The sequence below is a fragment of the Borostomias antarcticus genome, assembly GCF_949987555.1.
Source record: "Borostomias antarcticus genome assembly, chromosome: 2".
Taxonomy (NCBI): domain Eukaryota; kingdom Metazoa; phylum Chordata; class Actinopteri; order Stomiiformes; family Stomiidae; genus Borostomias; species Borostomias antarcticus.
Genome location: NC_140235.1, coordinates 39,421,999 through 39,448,805, shown reverse-complemented (window position 1 = coordinate 39,448,805; position 26,807 = coordinate 39,421,999). Strand labels below are relative to the sequence as shown.

Here is a 26,807-nt window from a genome sequence, read left to right as displayed (position 1 = left end):
CAGCATCGCCACGGTAACTCAAGAGAACGGACAGTCAGAGAACAGACAGTGTACCGGCCCAGGGTGACCTTGAGGGGCGTGGCGAGGGGCCTCTCACCTGATTGGCTAAGTTATGTCTGCGACAAAGAATCTCTCACCTGATTGGCTAAGTTGATGTCTGTGACAAAGAATCTCTCACCTGATTGGCTAAGTTGATGTCTGTGACAAAGAATCTCTCACCTGATTGGCTAAGTCGATGTCTGCGACGAGGGATCTCTCACCTGATTGGCTAAGTTGATGTCTATGCCGTTCTTGATGTGGTCCAGGGCCTTGTCCAGGTTACCTGAGCGAGCAGCCCGTAGGAAACTGGTCGCAGCGTCGGCCTGGAGAGGACGAGGAAGAGAGACATAAGAGGGACGAAGATTTCACTCAGAATGGATCTCAGTGGAAAAACACGTCCAAAACTACAGAACTGAACAACAAAAAAAGCCAGTAATCCACTCAACTTCACTCAAAACGCTATTAATCTCGACCGAGACTAGAAAAAGCAGAATGTCGAGTCGTGTGCAGTAGTCGGCGCCCTCTGATTTTCACGTTGTCATTTTTTTGGCTGATCTGAGTACAGTACGCTAATCTACTGTATCTAGCCGCTGTCTCCATCACTGCAGCGGTCATAACTGAGGTCTGCGACGGGTACAACGCTTCCCTAAACGACATAACCGCTCCGTTTCCCCCGCGCCTGAGACTCTACCCAGATAGCAAGCGGATCTGGGCCATATACATTACATTACATTACATTACAGTCATTTAGCAGACGCTTTTATCCAAAGCGACTAACAATAATTGCATTTAACGTAGGAAGAGCCAATGTACTACTACTTGCCAGAACTCACAAGTGCATTTTCTTTCTAAAACAAACAAGTGACTAAGAGCATAATCTAGTGCTGAAGGCAAAGTGCAAGAATCACAATCAAAAGTACAGTGCAATATAATATAATAAGTGCTTAGGCCAGATCCAGGCCAGATCTGGCCCTTGTGGCTTAGTTCCGGCCCATATATGGCCCAGATCCGCTTGCTATCTGGGTAAAGACGAGGTGAGGAACTGTGGATCCCTCACCGGGGGCTCAGCTGTCCGTACAGTACGGTACAGTAGCAGAGCAGAGCTCCGCCCCCCCCCTACCTGCTCTGACAGTCTGACCGACGCCTCAGCGGAGGACGCGCGTCCACCTCTGCTTCCCTTCATCGGGCCGGGGGTATTCTAACATGGCTGACCCGCGAACACAGACTCCACAGAGCTACTGACCGCCGCCCACACACCTGCCACGGGCAATGAAGATCTATGGCGATGGATGGGAGAGGGAGTATTCTCAGGAGGGGTCATTATATTACGGCCGATAAAAGATAACTGACCCGTCGTACGGCTCTGGCTGTGTCTGGCTGGGCTTGGGAGGTTTTTTCTTCTTCCTTTTCTCATCAACGTCTTTCTAACTGATTTTCAATCAGATTCAACTTGAATTACTTTTCTTTACGGGTCATTCATTCTCCTCCCTCCATTCTCCTAATTTAATTCACAAAGTGAAACTTTCATATATTATAAATTACATTACACATGTGTGTAATGAGTAATGTAGTGAAATATTTCAAGGCTGATTGCCTCCATGTTGCTCCACGTTGATGCAGTAATTTGTGCAAAAGGAGCCCCCACCAAGTATTGAGTGTATAAATGAACATACTGTACAATCATAACGATTAAAACAAAAAGGCTTGAAATATTTCACTTTGTGTAATGGATCTAGAATACATGAAAGTTTCACTCCCTTATATCTCCCTTTATTAATCCTCTAACTAGGGCTGGGTTTAAAAAATCCATCAAATGATTCAGAATCTATTCATGAATCCCAAAATCAATCTTTTATTTAATGAATGAATGAATAAATGAAGGTATGAATAGTTCATTAATTCATTCAATGATTCATTCATTTTTGGAAATCAGTATCGATACCCAGCCCTAGTATTGATGTGTTGCATAACTTGCCAGTCATGTAATTAAGGTTACAGCTAAGAAAAAAAGGTTTTAGTAACACTAACCGAATTGATATTGAATCGAATCGTGATAATCGATTCTGAACCTTGTGAATCGGAATCGAATCGATTCTTGAAATTCGACTCGATACCCAGCCCTACCTCTAACCCTAACTACGCGTACGCCTGTGCTACGCATGTCCTGCCTGTATATCTCATCACACATCTCTTGTGTAAGAGATGATGGAAGGCATGTGGACAACGCCGAGATTCCCCCGGAACAACCCGGTGTCCTGGCCTGTTTCCTTACGCAGAGCTGTTCTTGCCCTACGAGCTTTCCAGCGCCAAAGTAATTTTGTCAGCGAGTTCCGTTCACTGCGCTTCGATCTTCCTTGCGCAACCTTCGGCCATTTTGTTATGGGACTTCCCAGCTGTTGATTGACACCCTGGCTGTTTCCGCCCCTCCTAAGTGGACCATGGTGGGTGTGGAATACGGAGTATAGAGCCTCCTCTCACATGCATACGTGTGTGTGTGTGTGTGTGTGTCTGAACCTCTTAGCCCAAATTGTCTAAATATCTCCCTGAAAATGGCAGCCAAACCCGTCTAAAATCTCATTCCATGTCGGGTTGACGCTGCGCCGGGAGGCTGAAATTGATTGCCCTCTTTCTCTCCCTCCCTCCATCCCCTGACCGTAACGCGTGGTCAGCTTGCAGCGATGCCGGGCGCCACGGCGAGTTCGTCTGTTCGTTTGTAATCCCTGTGTGCCGACTGTGCTTCGGTTTCTTCTGGTGACCAGACCCTCGAACCCGGAGTGATTTACGCCTCGCGCCCCCCGTCCCCATTGTCCAGGTGTCCCCCGTGTCTCTCCCTGTCCCCCGTGTCCCTCCCTCTACCCCCTCCTCTCCTCCCTGGCCCCGCCTCTCACGCTCTCACACCCTCTGTCTGGTGTGTTCGTCTCACTCCCCTCCCTCCCTCTCTCTCTCCCTCTCTCTCTCTCTCTCTCTCTCTCCCTCTCTCTCTCTCTCTCTCTCTCCCTCTCTCTCTCTCTCTCTCCCTCCCTCTCTCCCTCCCTCCCTCCCTCGCTCTCTCTCTCCCTCTCTCTCTCTCCCTCTCTCTCCCTCCCTCTCTCTCTCCCTCCCTCCCTCCCTCTCTCTCTCTCTCTCTCTCTCTCTCTCTCACTTTCCTCAACCTCTTTCCTTACTCTGGCTTTTGTTTGTTATCTCTCTCTCTCCTCTCCCTCCCCCTCTCTCCCTCCCTCTCTCCCTCCCTCTCTCTCTCCCTCTCTCCCTCCCTCTCTCTCTCCCTCCCCCTCTCTCCCTCCCTCTCCTTCCCTCTCTCTCTCCCTCTCTCTCTCTCTCTCTCCCTCCCTCTCCCTCCCCCTCTCTCTCCCTCCCTCTCTCTCTCTCTCTCTCTCTCTCTCTCCCTCCCTCTCTCTCTCTCCCTCCCTCCCTCCCTCCATCTCTCTCTCCCTCCCCCTCTATCTCCATTTCTCTCCCTCTCTCCCTCCCTCTCTCTCCCTCTCTCCCTCCCTCCCCCCCTCTCTCCTCAGATCTGCGTCCCCACTGTTGTCATGTTGATGTGATGCTGTGTCATCGTGTTACGCTGCAGGATGGCGTGACACATGGCGAGCAGGCGGCCGCCGACGGAGACGCCAGGACAGAACGGGTGAGAGACGGGGGACGGGATGAGAGACGAGGGACGGGATGAGAGACGAGGGACAGGATGAGCCCCTCCCTGCGTTAAAACAAGATTCAATTATAGCCTTTTATCCCCCGACCAGGAGACAATTTAATACAGTATCCGGCTATTGGTCTGGGTATTTTTACACCCACCCACCCACCCACCCACACACACACACACACAGTCAACACACACACAATACAGACACATGAAACATTATATATAAAAAAACATACAGTACTCACTCATAAACAGTTCATAAAGACAATCATTTACATACATACAGTAGCCGTCACAAACTGCACGAATATACTTACATGTGCGCCGACACACAGCAACGCGAACTCAAACGCACGACACACAAAACCTGTCCAACTGAAGAGCAACACGAAGGCAAAGTCGACAAAAGATAAGGAAAACGCCAAAGCGGTGAAATAAAGTCACACAAGACTGCGGAAGCACCACCGAACCTGACGGTACTCACCCGCCACGGCACCACGGGCGACAACACAAACCCTCTAGGGGGCGCTAGAGGGAGCCACAGGAAGTTGAAAGAGGGAGGGGCCAAGGAAGCGACGACGACACACAACCACTGCAGTACAGTTATACAGGAACGCCATAGAGGTACACAGAGAGAGGGGGTTTGGAAGGACAGTAGACAGCGTGTGTACAGTATATTTACTCTGTCATCACAGTGCCATATTCTCCGGGCTTCGGCCGACCGTTCAGAGCTCAACCTACTGTCCTGATGGACTAGCCAGCGGTGAACCACATGAGCCTGGAAGACACACCAACACACACGAAGACAAGGCCTGTTAATGTGGAAGACACACAGATTGGCAAATCGCACACATACGCACACACATATACACACACACAAAGGTACAGTATGCAGATATGTACAATGCAATACACACACCTTGTATGATCGGAACACAATGCATCAATGAAAAGCCGTTCGATGTGAAACACGCTGTGGAATGAACGCTGCTGTAAACACACATCCCACGCTGGGGCTTGCGTGTGAGCCACACACACACACACACACACACACACACACACACACACACACGTCTAGAAAACAGTCTGTGAAGACTTAGTGTATTATGTTAAACCAGCAAACCAGTAAACCAACAACAAGGGAGCAAAGCCGATTATTCTGAACCAGGCACCTTGACAATGTTGCCGCTCGCTCAACTAAAAATAACAGGTACTCTAGATAGAGAAGTACGACACTCAAGACAAAGTCAAATTCCACAGTACAGTATGTAAATATAGACATTTTGAGTAACAAGTCCTCTCTAACATTTTAATAAGCTGAGTAAGCTACGATGGGAAGGACATCAGAGCTGTGGGAGTCGTGCGTCTTCTCCGTCTCTGTTTGGTACCGGTCCAGTGATCGTGTCCCCAAGTGTCCCCAAATGTCCCCAGTGCTACAGTTCCTAACATCCCCGGGTGAAAGTACTGAGGTACATAATGGAGAGAGATGTTCAATTAGTACGTTGCCTTCGAAAGCACACGTACGTTCAAATGATTGATAAATGCCTGAAATTAAACGACAAAACATACTGTACTTTCAGCAAAGTGTCTTGGGACTAAAGGCTGAGTGACATCATCAACAGAGGGCGGGTCAAATGTCCCCATCGTAGTGACAGCATCTTTGACCGCTGACCTTGAGATGTGTCATCATGTATATATATATATATATTTACATGATGAGTGTATAGAGATATAATATATGTGAAGTCTCCTGTTCCAGTTCGAGTTGATATCTTGTAAATAGATTATTGATATCTTGTAAATAGAGTATTGTTGAGATGAGATGTGTTTACTGCGCAGTGTCTCAGATGTGAGCCTGTATTGTGATTCCCGGTAGAGTCTACAGGTCTTTCAGGCCGAGAGCCGAAGTAGTCTGTTGTAAGAAGATTTAGTTTGGCTAACTACTGTATCTGACCAACCAGGTCTCAATGTGACTATCTGGACATGGGATGGACACAGATAGTACTTCTCCACCAAATTAACTCCGGTTCTTGAACCGGTTCTCTTCAGGATTCTTGGAACCTTCATTCATACACAGAATTCTTGGAACCAAGATGTGTGCTATCTAGTAAACCAGCCTGCCTTTCCACCAGTTTGGAATGGAACCACGTAACCAAGGATACGTCATGGACGTACAGTACGTAGCACAACACACACCAGAAGTAAACAGCTCCACTTTTTGAGTCTCTGTAATCCTTTTTTAAATTGTATTTAATTTATTATTTGTTCTTGCGTTCGAGGAACCTATAGCCTTGGCCAACTCTTCAACTAGCTCAGCATACAGCTTACTTTTTCTCCCATTACTTTGTAGCTGTTTCTGAAACTCTGGAGACGACCAAATTGTCACCAGGCATTGCGTTTCATCGGCAAACTACACCACACTCTTTTTCTGATGATTTCTCTCATTGACTTCTCCATTGTTGCCTTCTCCATCCTCTCTTTCCAACCTGTAGAATACGGGATGACATCCCCACTGATGTCATCACGGTTCACACTTCATTTCAAGGAAAGTCTTCTATTTGTGGGGTTCAGAACCAATATATTTTGGGTTGAAATGCTCCGAACGAGGGACAGAGGACTGGTCAACATCTCTTCACTCCACTGAGTGACACAGAGGGCTGAATGTGTATTATACAGTATGCATGTACGCAAGCAACACACATGAAAATACACACACACACACACACAGAGGGCTGAGTGTGTATTATACAGTATGCATGTACGCAAGCAACACACATGAAAATACACACACACATTCCCATTATAATTCCCTTCCAGATGTACACGCGCATACATACGTTCACAAAAATAGCCCCGCAGACGTCAGGGTTAGCTAGCATCGGCACCAATAGGGCCAGAGAGATGGATCACAGTAATGAACCCTCCTGGGTTTACCCAAAGACCTACTTCTACACTCCCAGACACAAAGACACAGAGTCTCTCTCTCTCTCTCTCTCTCTCACACACACACACACACACACACACACACACACACAGTCGTGCATGGATACAAACACACATATATGAATGCACACAGTCAGGCATGGACACAAACACACATATTAATGCACACAGTCAGGCATGGACACACACACACACACACACACACACACACATATGAATGCACGCAGTCAGGCATGGACACACACACACACACACACGGTGAGGTTCAGTCATTAGCAGCGAGCAGGGCTGTGGGGTTTCGAGCGGTGGCAGAGTCTCTCGTCCCTGGACAGCCTGGCTTAGCTACAGCCCAGCAGCCAATGGGAGAGCAGCTACAGAGCAGCAGAAGGAGGCTGAGATACACAGCCTGCTAGCACCGTGCCAGACAGGGAAGGTAATCGCGTTCCTACTAGCTTCTATAAATAAACCAACCACCTCACCACTCTTCCAATCACTGGGTCCTTCCTCCGGTTACTCTTACTGTAACTCATTTCATTCAACACATTTTGTATTCCTTTGTCTTGAGGCATATACTGTATAGGGCTGGGTATCGAGTCGAATTTCAAGAATCGATTCCGATTCACAAGGTTTGGAATCGATTATCACGATTTGATTCGATTCAATATCAATTCGGTTAGTGTTACTAAAACCTGTTTTTTTTTAGCTGTAACCTTAATTACATGACTGCCAAGTTATGCAACACATCAATACTAGGGCTGGGTATCGATACTGATTTCCAAAAATGAATGAATGAATCATTAAATGAATTAATGAACTATTCATTCCTTCATTTATTCGTTCATTCATTAAATAAAATATCTATTTTGGGATTCATGAATCGATTCTGAATCATTTGATTCAGAATCGATTCTGAATCGATTTTTTAAACACAGCCCTAATACTGTAACTGAAAAATATCACCTTGCCAGGAGCCAATAAAGGTAGGTACAATACATTCACTAACGTTAGCCCTCTGTATCTCTCCCTCTCTCCGGGTTCAATTACTTCACACATTACAATTACAATGTCCTTGATTTTGATCGAATGCACAATATTCATTGCTTTCTCCAGGTTTATCAGATATATTTTCACGATTTTAGACTTAGAGAATGAATATTGTTCTCTGTCCGTACAACAAAGCAATGAGTCAGCCTGATGAGTGATTTGCTCAAAGTAAATGGTAAATGGACTGCACTTATATAGCGCTTTTCCACCTTAGCGGCACTCAAAGCGCTTTAAAATGGCCTCTCATTCACCCATTCACACACCAATGGCGGTAGCTGCCATGCAAGGTGCTAACCTGCTCATTGGGAGCAATTTGGGGTTAAGTGTCTTGCTCAAGGACAATTCGACATGTGGACAGTCGGACCGGGGATTCGAACCACTGACCCTTCGATCATTGAACGACCCGCTCTACCAACTGAGCTACTGCCGCCCCAGTATGTAATTTTGCTTTTTTGCTGGATACAATTTGCCGGGAAGCCTCGTTTCCGTCTGCATGACTGGCAAGATGAAGCCGTGGCCTCGAGAATGAAAAATCAATAACCAGCTAGGAAAGCTCTCCACAGTGGGAGATCAAATATTGATGGACAGCATAGTGTGTGTGTGTGTGTGTGTGTGTTGTGTGTGTGTGTGCACGTGTGTGTGCTTGTGAGTGTGTAACGGAATGAGGTAGTCACTGACGTGCGTGCATGCCTGCAGACACACACACACGCACACCACACACACACAATAATGCGCGTGACACTCCAGGACAAATGTACCACGTGATTGCAACACAGTTGCAACACAACAATGTGGAGATTTGGGGGAGGAGGATGCCCAAAAAAACAACCAAATTTCTCCCCTCATTAAAGTATAATGACACCCACCAAAAATAAGTAGCCTCCTGTTGTCTTTCCTTCTTCCTGGGCTAAAACGGAGGCCTTGAAATATTTATAGTCTCTGTCAGGCCACTGCCTCTGCAATCCATTACAATGAAAGTATACTTTATTTACTCCTCTCTCTCTCTCTCTCTCTCTCCCCTCTCCTCTCTCTCTCTCTCTCCCCCCCCCCCGCTCTCTCTCTCTCTCTCTCTCTCCCCTCTCCTCTCTCTCTCTCTCCCCCCCCCTCTCTCTCTCTCTCTCTCTCTCTCTCTCCCCCCCCCCCTCTCTCTCTCTCTCTCTCTCTCTCTCTCTCCCCCTCCCTCCCTCTGTATTTATCTGTAATGGTGGATAGACAGTATGTGCTGAAGCAGGAGAATTTTGGAGAGACGGTCCTGTAAAACCATTTTACATGAGCACTACTAAATGTACATTCCAGACAAGCGCCTGTGCGCTCTCCTCCTGCATGTGAACCATAGAGACAGATGGGAAGTGTGATGTGTACTAACTGTGTACTAACTGTGTACTAACTGTGTACTAACTGTGTAGTAAATGTGTACTAACTGTGTAGTAACTGTGTAGTAACTGTAGTAACTGTGTAGTAACTGTGTAGTAACTGTGTACTTACTGTGTACTAACTGTGTAGTAACTGTAGTAACTGTGTAGTAACTGTGTAGTAACTGTAGTAACTGTGTAGTAACTGTGTAGTAACTGTGTACTAACTGTGTAGTAACTGTAGTAACTGTGTAGTAACTGTGTAGTAAATGTGTACTAACTGTGTACTAACTGTACTAACTGTGTACTAACTGTGTACTAACTGTGTAGTAACTGTAGTAACTGTAGTAACTGTGTAGTAACTGTGTAGTAAATGTGTACTAACTGTGTAGTAACTGTAGTAACTGTGTACTAACTGTGTACTAACTGTGTACTAACTGTGTACTAACTGTGTAGTAACTGTTTAGTAAATGTGTACTAACTGTGTAGTAACTGTAGTAACTGTGTAGTAACTGTGTAGTAACTGTGTAGTAACTGTAGTAACTGTGTACTAACTGTGTAGTAAATGTGTACTAACTGTGTAGTAACTGTGTAGTAACTGTGTAGTAACTGTGTAGTAACTGTAGTAACTGTGTACTAACTGTGTACTAACTGTGTAGTAAATGTGTACTAACTGTAGTAACTGTGTAGTAACTGTGTAGTAACTGTGTACTAACTGTGTACTAACTGTGTACTAACTGTAGTAACTGTGTAGTAACTGTAGTAACTGTGTAGTAACTGTGTACTAACTGTGTAGTAACTGTGTAGTAACTGTGTAGTAACTGTGTAGTAACTGTGTAGTAACTGTGTACTAACTGTGTAGTAACTGTGTACTAACTGTGTACTAACTGTGTAGTAACTGTGTAGTAACTGTAGTAACTGTGTAGTAACTGTGTAGTAACTGTGTACTAACTGTGTACTAACTGTGTACTAACTGTGTAGTAACTGTGTAGTAACTGTAGTAACTGTGTAGTAACTGTGTAGTAACTGTGTACTAACTGTGTAGTAACTGTGTAGTAACTGTAGTAACTGTGTACTAACTGTGTAGTAACTGTAGTAACTGTGTACTAACTGTGTAGTAACTGTGTAGTAACTGTGTAGTAACTGTGTAGTAACTGTGTACTAACTGTGTAGTAACTGTGTACTAACTGTGTAGTAACTGTGTGGTAACTGTGTAGTAACTGTGTAGTAACTGTACTAACTGTACTAACTGTGTAGTAACTGTGTACTAACTGTGTAGTAACTGTTGTGCTGTATACACAGCTGCTATTCTATATACTGTACATCAACAGCGCGTTCTCAAACACCCCATATTCTCTCATCTCGGATCTGACCAGTCATCCTCCGTATCATACCTCCCTCTAATGACTCCCTGGAAGAGGATCACGTTCCATCTCTCTCTCTCTTTCTCCCTCCCTCCCTCTCTCTATCCCTCCCTCTCTCCCTCCCTCCCTGCCTCTCCCTCCCTCCCTCTCCCTCTCTCCCTCCCTCCCTCCCTCCCTCCCTCTCCCTCCCTCCCTCCCTCCCTCCCTCTCTCTACCTCCCTCCATCCCTCTCTCTCCCTCTCTCCATCCCTCCCTCCCTCCCTCCATCCCTCCCTCTCCCTCCGTCCCTCCATCCCTCCCTCTCTCCCTCCCTCCCTCTCTCCCTCCCTCCCTCCCTCCCTCCCTCTCCCAGGCCAGCTCCTCTCATTCCCACCACAAAGCCTCGGCCCTCGTCCTTCAACAACTACATATATCTCTGCTTTCTTTCCTATTTCCTATTTCCTATACCTCCCTCCCTCTCCCTCCCTCGTCTGTCTCTCTCACTTCTCCCCTTCTCCTCCTCTACCTTCAACCATCTCTCTCTCTCCCTGACCCTCCCCAAATACCTGTTTTTCTCCCCGTCTCTTCCTATCTCTCTCTCCCTCACTCTCCCTGCCATCTCTCTCTCTCTCCCCCTCTCTCTCTCTCCCTGCTCTCTCTCTCTGCTCTCTCTCGCTCTCTCTCTCCCTGCTCTCTCTCTCTGCTCTCTCTCTCTCCCTGCTCTCTCTCTTTCTCTCTCTCCCTGCTCTCTCTCTCTCTCTCTCTCTCCCTGCTCTCTCTCTCTGCTCTCTCTCTCCTTGCTCTCTCTCCCTCTCCCTGCTCTCTCTCTCCCTCTCTCTCCCTGCTCTCTCTCTCTCTCTCTCATCTGCCTTTCAATATTCATGAGCACTGCAGAAGCGCTCGTCGCTGAGCATGCTGGGTAATGCTCCTCGGTGTATCTTTATGACATCATCATTCTATGCCAAGCTGGGCTTGTTCACTGCTGTGGCATGATCCAGCATTTCAGCACAGCGGCTAGGCTAGCTGAGGATGCAGATAAAACACATACCAAGGTCGACCATCTCTCCTCGGCTCAAGCAATATCTTAGGAAAACATAGTGATATTATTTATACAAATACAGTATTTCATAATCACCTTTTATAAAATACTCCCTGGAATACTGTCTTAAAGCAAGGCTAACATCTGGGATTTAACAGGCATTTTGCTTCACTTCATTATTTAGTCTGAACAGACTCCCATTTTCCCCTAACCAATCACATTGCACAGTTTAATTACATCATGACATTGAAAGGACGCTGATTGGCCTGGTTGGAATTCCAACCAAGAGTCTTTCCAGACCATAAATCGCATTTCAAAAATTCTGATTCAGGGGCTGGAGCCAGGCTAGGCATGTTCAGTTAACTGACTAAAAATGAAAATCAACCGTATACTGTAATCATTATAGTTTCTAATGATCCTTATATGTATGTTGTGTCTCTTTCTGCAAGGCTGCTAGGAGAGAGGAAGAGAGGAGAGAGGAAGAGAGGGAGAGAGGAAGGAGGAAGAGGAAGAGAGGAAAGAGGGAGAGAGGAAAGAGGGAGAGAGGAAGAGAGGGGAGAGGGAGAGAGGAAGAGAGGAAAGAGGGAGAGAGGAAGAGAGGAAAGAGGGAGAGAGGAAGAGAGGAAGAGGGGAAGAGGGGAAGAGGGGAAGAGAGGAAGAGAGGAAGAGAGGAAGAGAGGGGAGAGGGTGAGAGGAAGAGAGGAAAGAGGGAGAGAGGAAGAGAGGAAAGAGGGAGAGAGGAAGAGAGGAAGAGAGGAAGAGAGGAAGAGAGGAAGGAGGGAGAGAGGAAGAGAGGAAGAGGGGAAGAGGGGAAGAGGGGAAGAGAGAGGAAGAGAGGAAAGAGGGAGAGAGGAAGAGAGGAAGAGAGGAAAGAGGGAGAGAGGAAGAGAGGAAGAGAGGAAGAGAGGAAGAGAGGGAGAGAGGGAGAGAGGAAAGAGGAAAGAGGGAGAGAGGAAGAGAGGAAGAGAGGAAAGAGGGAGAGAGGAAGAGAGGAAAGGGAGAGAGGAAGAGAGGAAGAGAGGAAGGGAGGAAAGAGGAAGAGAGGAAAGAGGAGAGAGGAAGAGAGGAAAGAGGGAGAGAGGAAGAGAGGAAAGAGGAAGAGAGGAAAGAGGAAGAGAGGAAAGATGAAGAGAGGAAGAGAGGAAAGAGGAAGAGAGGAAAGAGGAAGAGAGGAAGAGAGGAAAGAGGGAGAGAGGAAAGAGAGGAAGAGAGGAAAGAGGAAGAGAGGAAAGAGGAAGAGAGGAGAGGAGCTGGTCTATCTGCTGGTCGCGTGCGCCGGTCTCACACAGAGCACTCAGTGACACACGGTCAGTGACTCCAGCATCCCCCACCGGACCAATACACCATCACAGTGACAGGGGAGAGGAGCAGAGGAGAGGGAGAGGGGGGAGGGGAGGAGAGGGGGAGGAGAGGGGGAGGAGAGGGGAGGAGAACTGGGGCGCAAGGTTATTATAGTTAACGAAAACCAGGTGTGAAAAAACATCAGTTAACTGAACTAAAACTGTATAGTATGTTTACTAAACTAACTCAAACTAAAATGATAGAGAAAATGTCTTTAGTTTTAGTCTTTTTCATTTCACACATTTCATAGTATTTTGTGTGGATATGAATTCTATCCTCCATTTTTTTTTTTTGCTGTGCACAGAAGTAACCTGACGTGCGCCAGAAAGTTTGTTTCACACAGAGTGAAACAATGTGAGATTGCGAGATCAGGATAGTCTGACGAGGCTAGTGCAGAAAAAAACTAATATATACTAACTCAAAAAATAAAATAAAATACTTAAACTAATAAAAACTAAGCTAAAACTAAGCATTTTCCAAAAATAAACAGGAAACTAGCAAACCCGCTTTAAAAATTAATTAAAACAACTGAAACGGAAAACAAAAAGTTAAAACGATATAAAAAATAATGAAAAAAGCAAAACTTTTATAACATTGATGGAGAGAGAGGAAGAAGAGAAAACACAAGAGAGAAAGATAAGAGAATATTCCGGAGAGAAAGTATATAGCTTGAGGGGGGAGAGGGAGGTGGAGGAGAGGGAGGTGGAGGTCAGTAGAGAGCAGGAGGAGAGTTTCTCTACAGGAGGAGAGGGAGGTGGAGGAGAGGGAGGTGGAGGAGAGGGAGGTGGAGGTCAGTAGAGAGCAGGAGGAGAGGGAGGTGGAGGAGAGGGAGGTGGAGGTCAGTAGAGAGCAGGAGGAGAGGGAGGTGGAGGTCAGTAGAGAGCAGGAGGAGTGGGAGGTGGAGGAGAGGGAGGTGGAGGAGAGGGAGGTGGAGGTCAGTAGAGAGCAGGAGGAGAGGGAGGTGGAGGAGAGGGAGGTGGAGGAGAGGGAGGGGGAGGTCAGTAGAGAGCAGGAGGAGAGGGAGGTGGAGGAGAGGGAGGGGGAGGTCAGTAGAGAGCAGGAGGAGAGGGAGGTGGAGGTCAGTAGAGAGCAGGAGGAGAGGGAGGTGGAGGAGAGGGAGGGGGAGGTCAGTAGAGAGCAGGAGGAGAGGGAGGTGGAGGAGAGGGAGGTGGAGGTCAGTAGAGAGCAGGAGGAGAGGGAGGTGGAGGAGAGGGAGGGGGAGGTCAGTAGAGAGCAGGAGGAGAGGGAGGTGGAGGTCAGTAGAGAGCAGGAGGAGAGGGAGGTGGAGGAGAGGGAGGAGGAGGTCAGTAGAGAGCAGGAGGAGAGGGAGGTGGAGGAGAGGGAGGAGGAGGTCAGTAGAGAGCAGGAGGAGAGGGAGGTGGAGGTCAGTAGAGAGCGGGAGGAGAGGGAGGTGGAGGAGAGGGAGGTGGAGGAGAGGGAGGTGGAGGTCAGTAGAGAGCAGGAGGAGAGGGAGGTGGAGGAGAGGGAGGTGGAGGTCAGTAGAGAGCAGGAGGAGAGGGAGGTGGAGGTCAGTAGAGAGCAGGAGGAGAGGGAGGTGGAGGAGAGGGAGGTGGAGGAGAGGGAGGTGGAGGAGAGGGAGGTGGAGGTCAGTAGAGAGCAGGAGGAGAGGGAGGTGGAGGAGAGGGAGGTGGAGGTCAGTAGAGAGCAGGAGGAGAGGGAGGTGGAGGAGAGGGAGGTGGAGGAGAGGGAGGTGGAGGAGAGGGAGGTGGAGGTCAGTAGAGAGCAGGAGGAGAGGGAGGGGGAGGTCAGTAGAGAGCAGGAGGAGAGGGAGGTGGAGGTGAGTAGAGAGCAGGAGGAGAGGGAGGTGGAGGTCAGTAGAGAGCAGGAGGAGTGGGAGGTGGAGGAGAGGGAGGTGGAGGAGAGGGAGGTGGAGGTCAGTAGAGAGCAGGAGGAGAGGGAGGTGGAGGTCAGTAGAGAGCAGGAGGAGAGGGAGGTGGAGGTGAGTAGAGAGCAGGAGGAGAGGGAGGTGGAGGTCAGTAGAGAGCAGGAGGAGTGGGAGGTGGAGGAGAGGGAGGTGGAGGAGAGGGAGGTGGAGGTCAGTAGAGAGCAGGAGGAGAGGGAGGTGGAGGTCAGCTGTATAAGCGAAGGTCAGAGAGGAGAGGAGAGGAGGAGAGGAGAGGAGGAGAGGAGAGGAGATAAGATAGTGGACGAAGACAAGGACTTCCTGGTGGCTCTACTCTACTGTACGGCATGTGACAGAGGGCATAAGGTAAAGTACAGTATGTCTATCTACCAATTTAAGCAAAATGATTCCTCCTTATCTCTAAAATATCATTCCCTTCTTACTGTCTGAGCAAACTGGGGATATAAGCTAGTGTATATCATTAGGGGGATTCTGTCTAGGCAGTGGTTTGAGGGAGAACTATTCCTCTCTTCTCTGTCTGGCAGTCGGGCGGCTGACAGGGGTGGGAACAGCTCTTCTCCTGACATGAGGTGAGGACATTAATAATGAAAAGGTTAAGGTAACATCTATGCTTCTGACAACCTTTCAGGTCTTTCCCACACACTCATAGACACACACACACACACACACACACACACACACACACACACACACACACACACACACACACACACACACAAACACACATTGCCCCCTCCCCCCCCCCCCCCCCGCCCCACACACACACACACATTAGTCCCTCCACAGACGACACACTGCTGTAACACTTATTTTGAAGGGTGCATGCATTCCTCCCCCCTCCCGGTTCTTACTGCCGGTCATGTGTTAGCTAGTCTAGAGGTAAACAAATACGGTTGTTTATTTGCCACACGGCAATGCCACACCACACACACGCGTGAGGGAGCGAAGCAGCGCGTTTTTCAGCGGTCGCCGGTGGAATTTAACCCTCCTCCGCGTTTCGCCCATCCTAGCTGTCCTCCTTCAGGGGCAGTCGGCCGTCCAGCAAGTCCCATAATGCTCAGTCCAGGTCCTGGTCAGGGACAGGACTGAAGAGCATCGGTTCTCCTCCATGTTTTTTTGTATTGGTCTCTTGGGAGGGAACCCGAGAGAGCGCGGGGAGAACATGCAAACTCAGGGAGATGGGGGTCGGGGGTCGAACCCAGGACCTTCTTCCTGTGAGGTGAGCGTAACGTACCGAGCCACCGTGTCACCCACGAGCAAGCGTTCAGTGTCCTGCTCATGGACACTTCGACACCGTCCGATCGTGCTGCCCTAAAAGCCAGTAATGTGCTACGCTAGCTAGTCTAGAGATGACCGAGGTGAGAGCCAATCACGTGTTAGCTAGTCTAGAGATGACCGAGGTGAGAGCCAATCACGTGTTAGCTAGTCTAGAGATGACCGAGGTGAGAGCCAATCACGTGTTAGCTAGTCTAGAGATGACCGAGGTAAGAGCCAATCACGTGCTAGCTAGTCTAGAGATGACTGAGGTAAGAGCCAATCACGTATTAGCTAGCCTAGAGATGACCGAGGTAAGAGCCAATCACGTGTTAGCTAGTCTAGAGATGACCGAGGTGAGAGCCAATCACGTGTTAGCTAGTCTAGAGATGACCGAGGTGAGAGCCAATCACGTTAGCTAGTCTAGAGATGACCGAGGTAAGAGCCAATCACATGTTAGCTAGTCTAGAGATGACCGAGCTGAAAGCCAATCACGTGTTAGCTAGTCTAGAGATGACCGAGGTAAGAACCAATCACGTTAGCTAGTCTAGAGATGACCGAGGTGAGAGCCAATCACGTGTTAGCTAGTCTAGAGATGACCGAGGTGAGAGCCAATCACGTGTTAGCTAGTCTAGAGATGACGAGGTGAAAGCCAGTCACAAGTCAGAGGCGGACCCACACTTCATATGGAACAGACGGAACCAGATGAGGTCATCTCTGTTTCCCGCGGGCCTGCTGTGCTCCATCACACAGCCATGTTTACACCTGCAGCAGGCTGAGTCATCCCGCTGGTCTCTAAAGGAGACCTACTGGCAGTGAGCTGTCATCCCGAGAGGCTACAGTACGGCGTGACTCTGATGGTGAGATCATCGCTGGATGTTGGATGTCAGTGTTGGTTGGATGTCAGTGTTGGTGATGTCAGTGTTGGTTGGATGTCAGTGTTGTTGATGTTAGTGTTGGTTGGATGTTAGTGTTGGTTGGATGTTAGTGTTGGTGATGTCAGTGTTGGTTGGATGTTAGTGTTGGTGATGTCAGTGTTGGTGATGTCAGTGTTGGTTGGATGTCAGTGTTGGTGATGTCAGTGTTGGTGATGTCAGTGTTGGTTGGATGTCAGTGTTGGTTGGATGTCAGTGTTGGTGATGTCAGTGTTGGTGATGTCAGTGTTGGTTGGATGTCAGTGTTGGTGATGTCAGTGTTGGTGATGTCAGTGTTGGTTGGATGTTAGTGTTGGTGATGTCAGTGTTGGTGATGTCAGTGTTGGTTGGATGTCAGTGTTGGTGATGTCAGTGTTGGTGATGTCAGTGTTGGTTGGATGTCAGTGTTGGTGATGTCAGTGTTGGTGATGTCAGTGTTGGTGATGTCAGTGTTGGTGATGTCAGTGTTGGTTGGATGTTAGTGTTGGTTGGATGTCAGTGTTGGTTGGATGTTAGTGTTGGTTGGATGTCAGTGTTGGTTGGATGTCAGTGTTGGTGATGTCAGTGTTGGTTGGATGTTAGTGTTGGTTGGATGTTAGTGTTGGTGATGTCAGTGTTGGTTGGATGTCAGTGTTGGTGATGTCAGTGTTGGTGATGTCAGTGTTGGTTGGATGTCAGTGTTGGTGATGTCAGTGTTGGTGATGTCAGTGTTGGTGATGTCAGTGTTGGTGATGTCAGTGTTGGTTGGATGTTAGTGTTGGTTGGATGTCAGTGTTGGTTGGATGTTAGTGTTGGTTGGATGTCAGTGTTGGTTGGATGTCAGTGTTGGTGATGTCAGTGTTGGTTGGATGTTAGTGTTGGTTGGATGTTAGTGTTGGTGATGTCAGTGTTGGTTGGATGTCAGTGTTGGTGATGTCAGTGTTGGTTGGATGTTAGTGTTGGTGATGTTAGTGTTGGTGATGTCAGTGTTGGTGATGTCAGTGTTGGTGATGTTAGTGTTGGTGATGTCAGTGTTGGTTGGATGTCAGTGTTGGTTGGATGTCAGTGTTGGTGGGATGTCAGTGTTGGTGATGTCAGTGTTGGTGATGTCAGTGTTGGTTGGATGTTAGTGTTGGTGATGTCAGTGTTGGTTGGATGTCAGTGTTGGTGATGTCAGTGTTGGTTGGATGTTAGTGTTGGTGATGTCAGTGTTGGTGATGTCAGTGTTGGTGATGTTAGTGTTGGTTGGATGTCAGTGTTGGTGATGTCAGTGTTGGTTGGATGTTAGTGTTGGTGATGTCAGTGTTGGTGATGTCAGTGTTGGTGATGTCAGTGTTGGTTGGATGTCAGTGTTGGTTGGATGTCAGTGTTGGTTGGATGTCAGTGTTGGTTGGATGTTAGTGTTGGTTGGATGTCAGTGTTGGTTGGATGTCAGTGTTGGTTGGATGTTAGTGTTGGTTGGATGTCAGTGTTGGTGATGTCAGTGTTGGTTGGATGTTAGTGTTGGTTGGATGTTAGTGTTGGTGATGTCAGTGTTGGTTGGATGTCAGTGTTGGTGATGTCAGTGTTGGTTGGATGTTAGTGTTGGTGATGTCAGTGTTGGTGATGTCAGTGTTGGTGATGTTAGTGTTGGTTGGATGTCAGTGTTGGTGATGTCAGTGTTGGTTGGATGTTAGTGTTGGTTGGATGTTAGTGTTGGTGATGTCAGTGTTGGTGATGTTAGTGTTGGTTGGATGTCAGTGTTGGTGATGTCAGTGTTGGTTGGATGTTAGTGTTGGTGATGTCAGTGTTGGTGATGTCAGTGTTGGTTGGATGTCAGTGTTGGTTGGATGTCAGTGTTGGTGATGTTAGTGTTGGTGATGTCAGTGTTGGTGATGTCAGTGTTGGTGATGTCAGTGTTGGTGATGTTAGTGTTGGTTGGATGTCAGTGTTGGTGATGTTAGTGTTGGTGATGTCAGTGTTGGTTGGATGTTAGTGTTGGTTGGATGTCAGTGTTGGTGATGTCAGTGTTGGTGATGTTAGTGTTGGTTGGATGTTAGTGTTGGTTGGATGTCAGTGTTGGTGATGTCAGTGTTGGTGATGTCAGTGTTGGTGATGTTAGTGTTGGTTGGATGTCAGTGTTGGTGATGTCAGTGTTGGTTGGATGTTAGTGTTGGTTGGATGTCAGTGTTGGTGATGTCAGTGTTGGTGATGTCAGTGTTGGTTGGATGTCAGTGTTGGTGATGTCAGTGTTGGTTGGATGTTAGTGTTGGTTGGATGTCAGTGTTGGTGATGTCAGTGTTGGTGATGTCAGTGTTGGTTGGATGTCAGTGTTGGTGATGTCAGTGTTGGTTGGATGTGAGTGTTGGTGATGTCAGTGTTGGTGATGTCAGTGTTGGTTGGATGTCAGTGTTGGTGATGTCAGTGTTGGTTGGATGTCAGTGTTGGTGATGTCAGTGTTGGTGATGTCAGTGTTGGTGATGTCAGTGTTGGTGATGTCAGTGTTGGTTGGAGGTCAGTGTTGGTGATGTCAGTGTTGGTGATGTCAGTGTTGGTTGGATGTCAGTGTTGGTTGGATGTCAGTGTTGGTGATGTTAGTGTTGGTGATGTCAGTGTTGGTGATGTCAGTGTTGGTGATGTCAGTGTTGGTGATGTTAGTGTTGGTTGGATGTCAGTGTTGGTGATGTCAGTGTTGGTGATGTCAGTGTTGGTGATGTTAGTGTTGGTTATGTCAGTGTTGGTGATGTCAGTGTTGGTGATGTTAGTGTTGGTTGGATGTCAGTGTTGGTGATGTTAGTGTTGGTGATGTCAGTGTTGGTTGGATGTTAGTGTTGGTTGGATGTCAGTGTTGGTGATGTCAGTGTTGGTGATGTTAGTGTTGGTTGGATGTTAGTGTTGGTTGGATGTCAGTGTTGGTGATGTCAGTGTTGGTGGGATGTCAGTGTTGGTGATGTCAGTGTTGGTGATGTTAGTGTTGGTTGGATGTCAGTGTTGGTGATGTCAGTGTTGGTTGGATGTCAGTGTTGGTGATGTTAGTGTTGGTGATGTCAGTGTTGGTTGGATGTCAGTGTTGGTGATGTCAGTGTTGGTTGGATGTTAGTGTTGGTTGGATGTCAGTGTTGGTGATGTCAGTGTTGGTGATGTCAGTGTTGGTGATGTCAGTGTTGGTGATGTTAGTGTTGGTTGGATGTCAGTGTTGGTTGGATGTCAGTGTTGGTGATGTTAGTGTTGGTTGGATGTTAGTGTTGGTGATGTCAGTGTTGGTGATGTCAGTGTTGGTGATGTCAGTGTTGGTGATGTTAGTGTTGGTGATGTCAGTGTTGGTGATGTCAGTGTTGGTGATGTCAGTGTTGGTGATGTCAGTGTTGGTTGGATGTTAGTGTTGGTTGGATGTCAGTGTTGGTGATGTCAGTGTTGGTGATGTTAGTGTTGGTGATGTCAGTGTTGGTGATGTCAGTGTTGGTTGGATGTCAGTGTTGGTGGGATGTCAGTGTTGGTGATGTTAGTGTTGGTGATGTCAGTGTTGGTGATGTCAGTGTTGGTTGGATGTCAGTGTTGGTGGGATGTCAGTGTTGGTGATGTTAGTGTTGGTGATGTCAGTGTTGGTGATGTTAGTGTTGGTTGGATGTCAGTGTTGGTGATGTCAGTGTTGGTGATGTCGGTGTTGGTGATGTTAGTGTTGGTTGGATGTCAGTGTTGGTGATGTCAGTGTTGGTGGGATGTTAGTGTTGGTGATGTCAGTGTTGGTGATGTCAGTGTTGGTTGGATGTCAGTGTTGGTTGGATGTCAGTGTTGGTGATGTCAGTGTTGGTGATGTCAGTGTTGGTGATGTTAGTGTTGGTGATGTCAGTGTTGGTTGGATGTCAGTGTTGGTGATGTCAGTGTTGGTTGGATGTCAGTGTTGGTTGGATGTCAGTGTTGGTGATGTCAGTGTTGGTTGGATGTCAGTGTTGGTGATGTCAGTGTTGGTGATGTCAGTGTTGGTGATGTCAGTGTTGGTTGAGTCCGAGCCTGGGGAAGAGGCAGAACAGAGAAGGGCCACGCAGCTGTTGACCGGTGTTAATGTTGACTGACTGAACGCCAAATCCTGCCTGTCACAGGTCAGAACCTCAGAGTGCAGCGAAGCTGGCATGGATACACTCGAACACACACACACACACACACACACACACACACACACACACACACACACACACCTATACACACACGTTCGGACGCTATCGCAAACACGCTATCGCAACCACACACTGCGGTCAGCGCCGTACACACACGCGTGCGTAGACGCAGGCGCAACGCGCTGCCGGTTGATCACACTCGCCTCGCACGCACAAACACATCATCTCCCGGCCGGGGCGCCATCACGCGTCAGAACATGACATATGCTCCTCCTGGCAGGGACGCGCGCTGATGTGAAACACGCATCACGCATTCTTCTGGTGTGTGTGTGTGTGAATGTGTGTGGAGAGATGAGAAAGAATACGCAAACACCGAATGCACACACCAACGTTCGGATAACACACACGCGCACAACGCACGCCCTGTTCTCCGCGTCCTTTCCCCCCTCTCCCCCTCCGCCCCCCCTGGCCCCGCCCCCCCCTCCCCCTCCGCCCCCCCTGGCCCCGCCCTTGCGGCAGGTCCCAGGATGAGGAATAGTCCCGTTAACGGCTTCGCAAACCGGTAGAGGGGGCGGGGCTGGCAGGGGGGGGGGGGGGGTGATGTATGGAGGAGCAGGAACCGGGGGGCAGGAAGTGAGGAGCGAGGGAGAAAGGGAGAGCGAGGAGGAGCGCGAGGAGGAGCGCGAGGAGGAGCGCGAGGAGGAGCGCGGGGCGGCGATCAATCGGACAACCTGCTCGGCGTGTAGAAAAACAAGCCCGGCGCATCAAAGAGGCGTACGTGATCCCGGAGCAGGCCAGGGGCGGGGCCACACCGGAGGAGGAGGAGAGAGAGAGGGAGAGAGAGAGAGAGGGAGGAGGAGGAGGAGGGGAGAGAGGGAGAGAGAGAGGAGGAGGGGAGAGGGAGAGAGAGAGGAGGAGGGGAGAGGGAGAGAGAGAGAGAGAGAGAGGAGGGGAGAGATGGAGAGAGAGAGAGGAGGAGGGGAGAGGGGGGGATAGAGAGATAAAGTGAAGGGGAGAGGGAGAGATGGAGAGAGAGAGAGGAGGAGGGGAGAGGGAGAGATGGAGAGAGAGAGGAGGAGGGGAGGAGGGGAGAGGGAGAGATGGAGAGAGATGGAGAGAGAGAGAGAGAGAGATGTGTGTGCAGAGTGAATCTTCACTCGCCGGGGTCACGGATGCGAAACCTTTGATCACGCATGACAGCAAGAGACGAGGGAGACTCCCGGGATTCAGCGCCTGCGTGTGTGTGTGTGTGTGTGTGTGTGTGTGTGTGATCAGTGTGTGTGTGTGTGTGTGTGTCAGATCCCACCATGTCTGTCTGTGTTCCTGACAGCAGGTCATCACTAATCACTCAGTGGGCGTCGTCTTACAGCTCAGGGGCGTGTGGTGGGGGAGGGAGGGGGGGGGGTAGAGGGAGTGGGGGAGGGAGGGGGGGGGAGAGAGGGAGTGGGGGAGGGAGGGGGGTAGAGAGGGAGTGGGGGAGGGAGGGGGGTAGAGAGGGAGTGGGGGGGGTAGAGAGGGAGTGGGGGAGGGAGGGGGGGGAGAGAGGGAGTGGGGGAGGGGAGGGAGGGGAGGTGGAGAGGGAGGGGAGGGGGGGGGAGATGGAGCGGGGGATGATGCACACAAGAGGACAAGGAGCACAAGGTGGGGCGGAGGACAGGATCTGTAGCGAGGCCACGTCCTCCCCTCGCTAAGGTGGAAAAGCAGTCCATTCACCATTCAAGAAGTACTACCAGGATCCTCCCTCCTAAGAATAAACCCTATTCTTATTTTCCTACTCTTGCACTTTGGCTTCAGCACTAGATTATGCACTAGATTATGCTCTTAGTTACTTGTTTAGAGAGGAGAAGCACTTGTGAGTTCTGACGAGTAGTACTAGTACACTGACTACCTACGTTAAATGCAATTACTGTAAGTCACTTTGGATAAAAGCATCGGCTCAATGACTGTAATGTAATTTAATGTATATGAAACCTACATCAATCAAATGTCCATTACGAGGCGGCCGTATGGCTAATCCTCTGACCACAAATCACTTATGCGTTAATTATCCTCACTGGGTGGTTAATATGACCCAGCGACGGACCCCCTGGGGCCAGTCGATAGCACGGCCGTTCTGATGCAGCGTTCTGCCCGGGGGCCTCGGAGGGCCGCTCGCACCCGAGAGCCCATTCGTCAAAGAGACGGCTGGGGGCCGGGGTCAGCCCTGGGGCCTCAGGGGTCGCCAGGGGTCAACGCATTCAGCGTCGATCCAGCACGACGGCAAAGGGGCTTCTCCCCGGGGCTGTGGCTCTTTTCCATAAGTGAGTGAGTGAGTGAGTGAGTGAGTGAGTGAGTGAGTGAGTGAGTGAGTGGGTGGGTGAGTGAGTGAGTGAGTGAGTGAGTGAGTGAGTGAGTGGGTGAAGTGAGTGAGTGAGTGAGTGAGTGAGTGAGTGAGTGAGTGGAGTGAGGGAGGGAGGGAGGGAGTGAGTGAGTGAGTGAGTGAGTGAGTGAGTGAGTGAGTGAGTGGGTGGGTGAGTGAGTGAGTGAGTGAGTGAGTGAGTGAGTGAGTGAGTGGGTGAAGTGAGTGAGTGAGTGAGTGAGTGAGTGAGTGAGTGAGTGAGTGAGTGAGTGAGTGGAGTGAGGGAGGGAGGGAGGGAGTGAGTGAGTGAGTGAGTGAGTGAGTGAGTGAGTGAGTGAGTGGAGTGAGTGAGTGAGTGAGTGAGTGAGTGTGTGAGTGAGTGAGTGAGGGGGTGAGTGAGTGAGTGAGTGAGTGAGTGAGTGAGTTGAGTGAGTGAGTGAGTGAGTGAGTGAGTGACTGAGGGAGGGAGGGAGGGAGGGAGGGAGGGAGGGAGGGAGGGTGTGAGGTGAGTGAGTGAGTGAGTGAGTGAGTGAGTGTGTTAAACGGTAGAATAGGGAATACTTAAGAATACTTAATAAGCTCTGATCTAAACTCATTAGAACAGCCTTTAAAAAAACACCCAAACACCCCAGGGGCGATGCAGACAAACAATCACAACACACCCACACACACACATACACATACGCACGCACACACACACATCGATTATCATAATCTACCCAAAATGTGGTAATAACACCAGTCACCGTCAGGTGGACAGCGTCATCAGTGTAAAAATGTGTTGTTCAGCGGAATGCATGGAACTCGTCACATGGCAACGGAACTGGTTATTTAAGCAATTGACCACGAGAGGCAGTGGGTTACACAGGATTTTACAACAGCTACGGGGCGTTGTTAGAAACCCAAAACCCCCATAGCGGTTGTAAATGGTAAATGAACTGCACTTATATAGCGCTTTCCCACCTTAGCGGCACTCAAAGCACTTTACAATGGCCTCTCATTCACGGTAGCTGCCATGCAAGGTGCTAACCTGCTCATTGGGAGCAATTTGGGGTTAGGTGTCTTGCTCAAGGACACTTCGACATGTGGACAGTCGGAGCTGGGATTCGAACCACTGACCCTTCGATCAGTGAATGACCCGCTCTACCAACTGAGCTACAGCCGCCGCCCCCTTGGTTGTAGATTGCCTATTGTATATAACTGACTCTGTACAACTGTCTACTTGAATTTTAATAATTGTACCGACTATATTATGGTCACAGTCAATGTCATCCATGATTGGATGGAATAAGTAGATGAAGGTCAATTTGATCGACTACTAGACTACAGATAGTAAATGATCAGATTGGGAAGCGTATGATGAAATGTATAATGCCTTTATTCTACCAGATGGCCTCATTGAGATCAAAGATCTTATTTACAAGGGGGACCTGGTCAAAATAGCAGCATAAACGTTACAGACAGTAAACAATAATAAAAACAACAATAGAACATCAAAATTACAGTGTACAGTACATATTAAAAAACCTGGACATACCTATAGGAACTGGAATCTGCTGTGGATGTCGTAGCATGTCCATAGGATGCCCTCTCTCCTATGATGCTTTTTTAGCCTCTCTTACTCTGAAATTTAATTTAATGTAATGTATTGCTTTATAAATGTTCTTAGCCGGTAGACAAACATACTCCAGGAGCTTGCTTGATCGCCTTGTTGAGAGGGGTCAGGGAAGAATTTTTTACAGCTCACTTATCTGGCCCCCGGGTGATTACTGTTTTTTTGCTTCCCTCTGGAATATGTAGAGAGTGGGTCGTATGCCCACCTCCCTTGTTCTCTGTAAAGCGCATTGTGTTGCCTCTGGGTATGAAATGCGCTCTACAAATAAAGCTTTGATTGATTGATTGATGAGGAGTTGATTAGTGCTAATAAGATATGTTAAGGACAGATAAGAATTCCAATATACCTGTACTGGCGTCTATATATGGAGAATAAACTATATTCTATTCTATGTATGTTGTAGGGTTAATATTTTGAGTATGTCCCCGGGCGCTGTGCTGTCAGCCCACTGCTCCTAGTGTTAGGAGGGGTCAGAGGTCAATTCTCCCAAGGGGATTCATAAAGAAAGACTTCTTGTTTCTGTGTGGAGTTTGCATGATTTCCTCCATAAAGAACCCTAATATAAAAACATGCAGAACAGATCCGTCCCGGACCGAGACCGGACTTGGCTCGGTCCTCGGGCGCTGCAAGGGTGTGTGTGTGTGTGTGTGTGTTCTGTGCCGCCGCCCATTGCACGTGTGTGTGTGTTGTGTGTCATAAGCTGTATGACGAGAAAAACGACTTAGTAACGACTTATATTATATTATATATTATATATAGATATGATATTTATAAACAACAATGTCGACATCCAATCCAATCTGAAGGCAAAGTTAAATGTTCCCATCCACTGTCAGGAAAATCTGTTCTCCTGAGCCAGCCCTGTGAGAAGTATTAGAGGAGAGCCTTTTTTGGTCATTTCCCAGATAGCAAGCGGATGTGTAATAATTCTGGGCCATATAAGGGCCAGATCTGGCCTGTATATGGCCCAGATCCGCTTGCTATCTGGGTTGGCTCTACAGAATAAGAGTCTGCAGTCAGCACAGGTCATGAAGATCAGAGGCCAAAGCCCACGCTAGGAAGCAGAGAGGAGAAGATGTCCGAGTATCAGAACGGCCACTTTGGCCGGGAGTGGACAGCCTTAGTCGCTGTCTGACCGCATGTCCCTGGTGCTTCAGGGACCAATGAGAGTGCGTGTGAGAGCGTGGGCTGTGAGTGAGTGGTCAGGGTTGGAGAGGGACTGCCAGCGGCGGTGTTTGTCCTTCTCAGTGTGTGTGTGTGTGTGTGTGTGTCCCTCTCACCTTGCTCTCCCCACAGGCCCTCTGGTGTTGAGCCAGCACCGCCCTGTCACTGTCACCACAGTATGTCATCGTCACTGCGCAGAAACTGCCCTGTCACTACAGTATGTCATCATCACTGCCCAGAAACTGCCCAGTCAGACACCATGATCCATTATCAACACCAGACCATGTTCGGAAATTTGGACAAAAGGTTGTGTGTGCGCAAGTGTGCAGTATTATGTACTGTATATATGTGTGTGTGTGTGTGTGTTGTGGCATCCTTCCTGTCACTACCCGGCAGGAGGCTGCGCCAGGTGCACCCAAAAGAGCACCCTGGACAGCGTGAACCTCCCCTTCAGCACCCTGGACAGCGTGAACCTCCCCTTCAGCACCATGGACAGCGTGAACCTCCCCTTCAGCACCCTGGACAGCGTAAACCTCCCTGTCAGCACCCTGGACAGCGTGATCCTCCACTTCAGCACCATGGACAGCGTGAACCTCCCTTCAGCACCATGGACAGCGAGGGCAGGTGGTAGACGGTGTTTACTGGCCATTTATGGTCGCAAGGGCAACCCTGCTGCCCAGCTGCACCAGATTCCCCAATCAAGCGCTGACCGCAGGGACACCGGCTGGAGCCAATCGGGTGACGAGGAGAAGCAGCCAGCGGACTTTTGGTCCCCGAGCACCACATCTACAAAACCGAACTCCGGTTGTCTCCCCAGGAG

The 26,807-nt window shown here is 48.8% G+C and overlaps 1 protein-coding gene across 1 annotated transcript in view; it reads right to left on the bottom strand.

The window, feature by feature from the left end:
* ank1b (ankyrin 1, erythrocytic b) overlaps positions 1-26,807 on the bottom strand; it is a gene marked incomplete at both ends in the record, with an annotated part of 111,593 nt that overhangs the window by 69,098 nt on the left and 15,688 nt on the right. The window contains 2 exons of the mRNA XM_084457715.1: positions 261-362; positions 4,365-4,460. Of these exons, the coding sequence (XP_084313841.1) occupies positions 261-362; positions 4,365-4,460 (198 nt within the window). The remainder of the gene's footprint in view (positions 1-260; positions 363-4,364; positions 4,461-26,807) is intronic.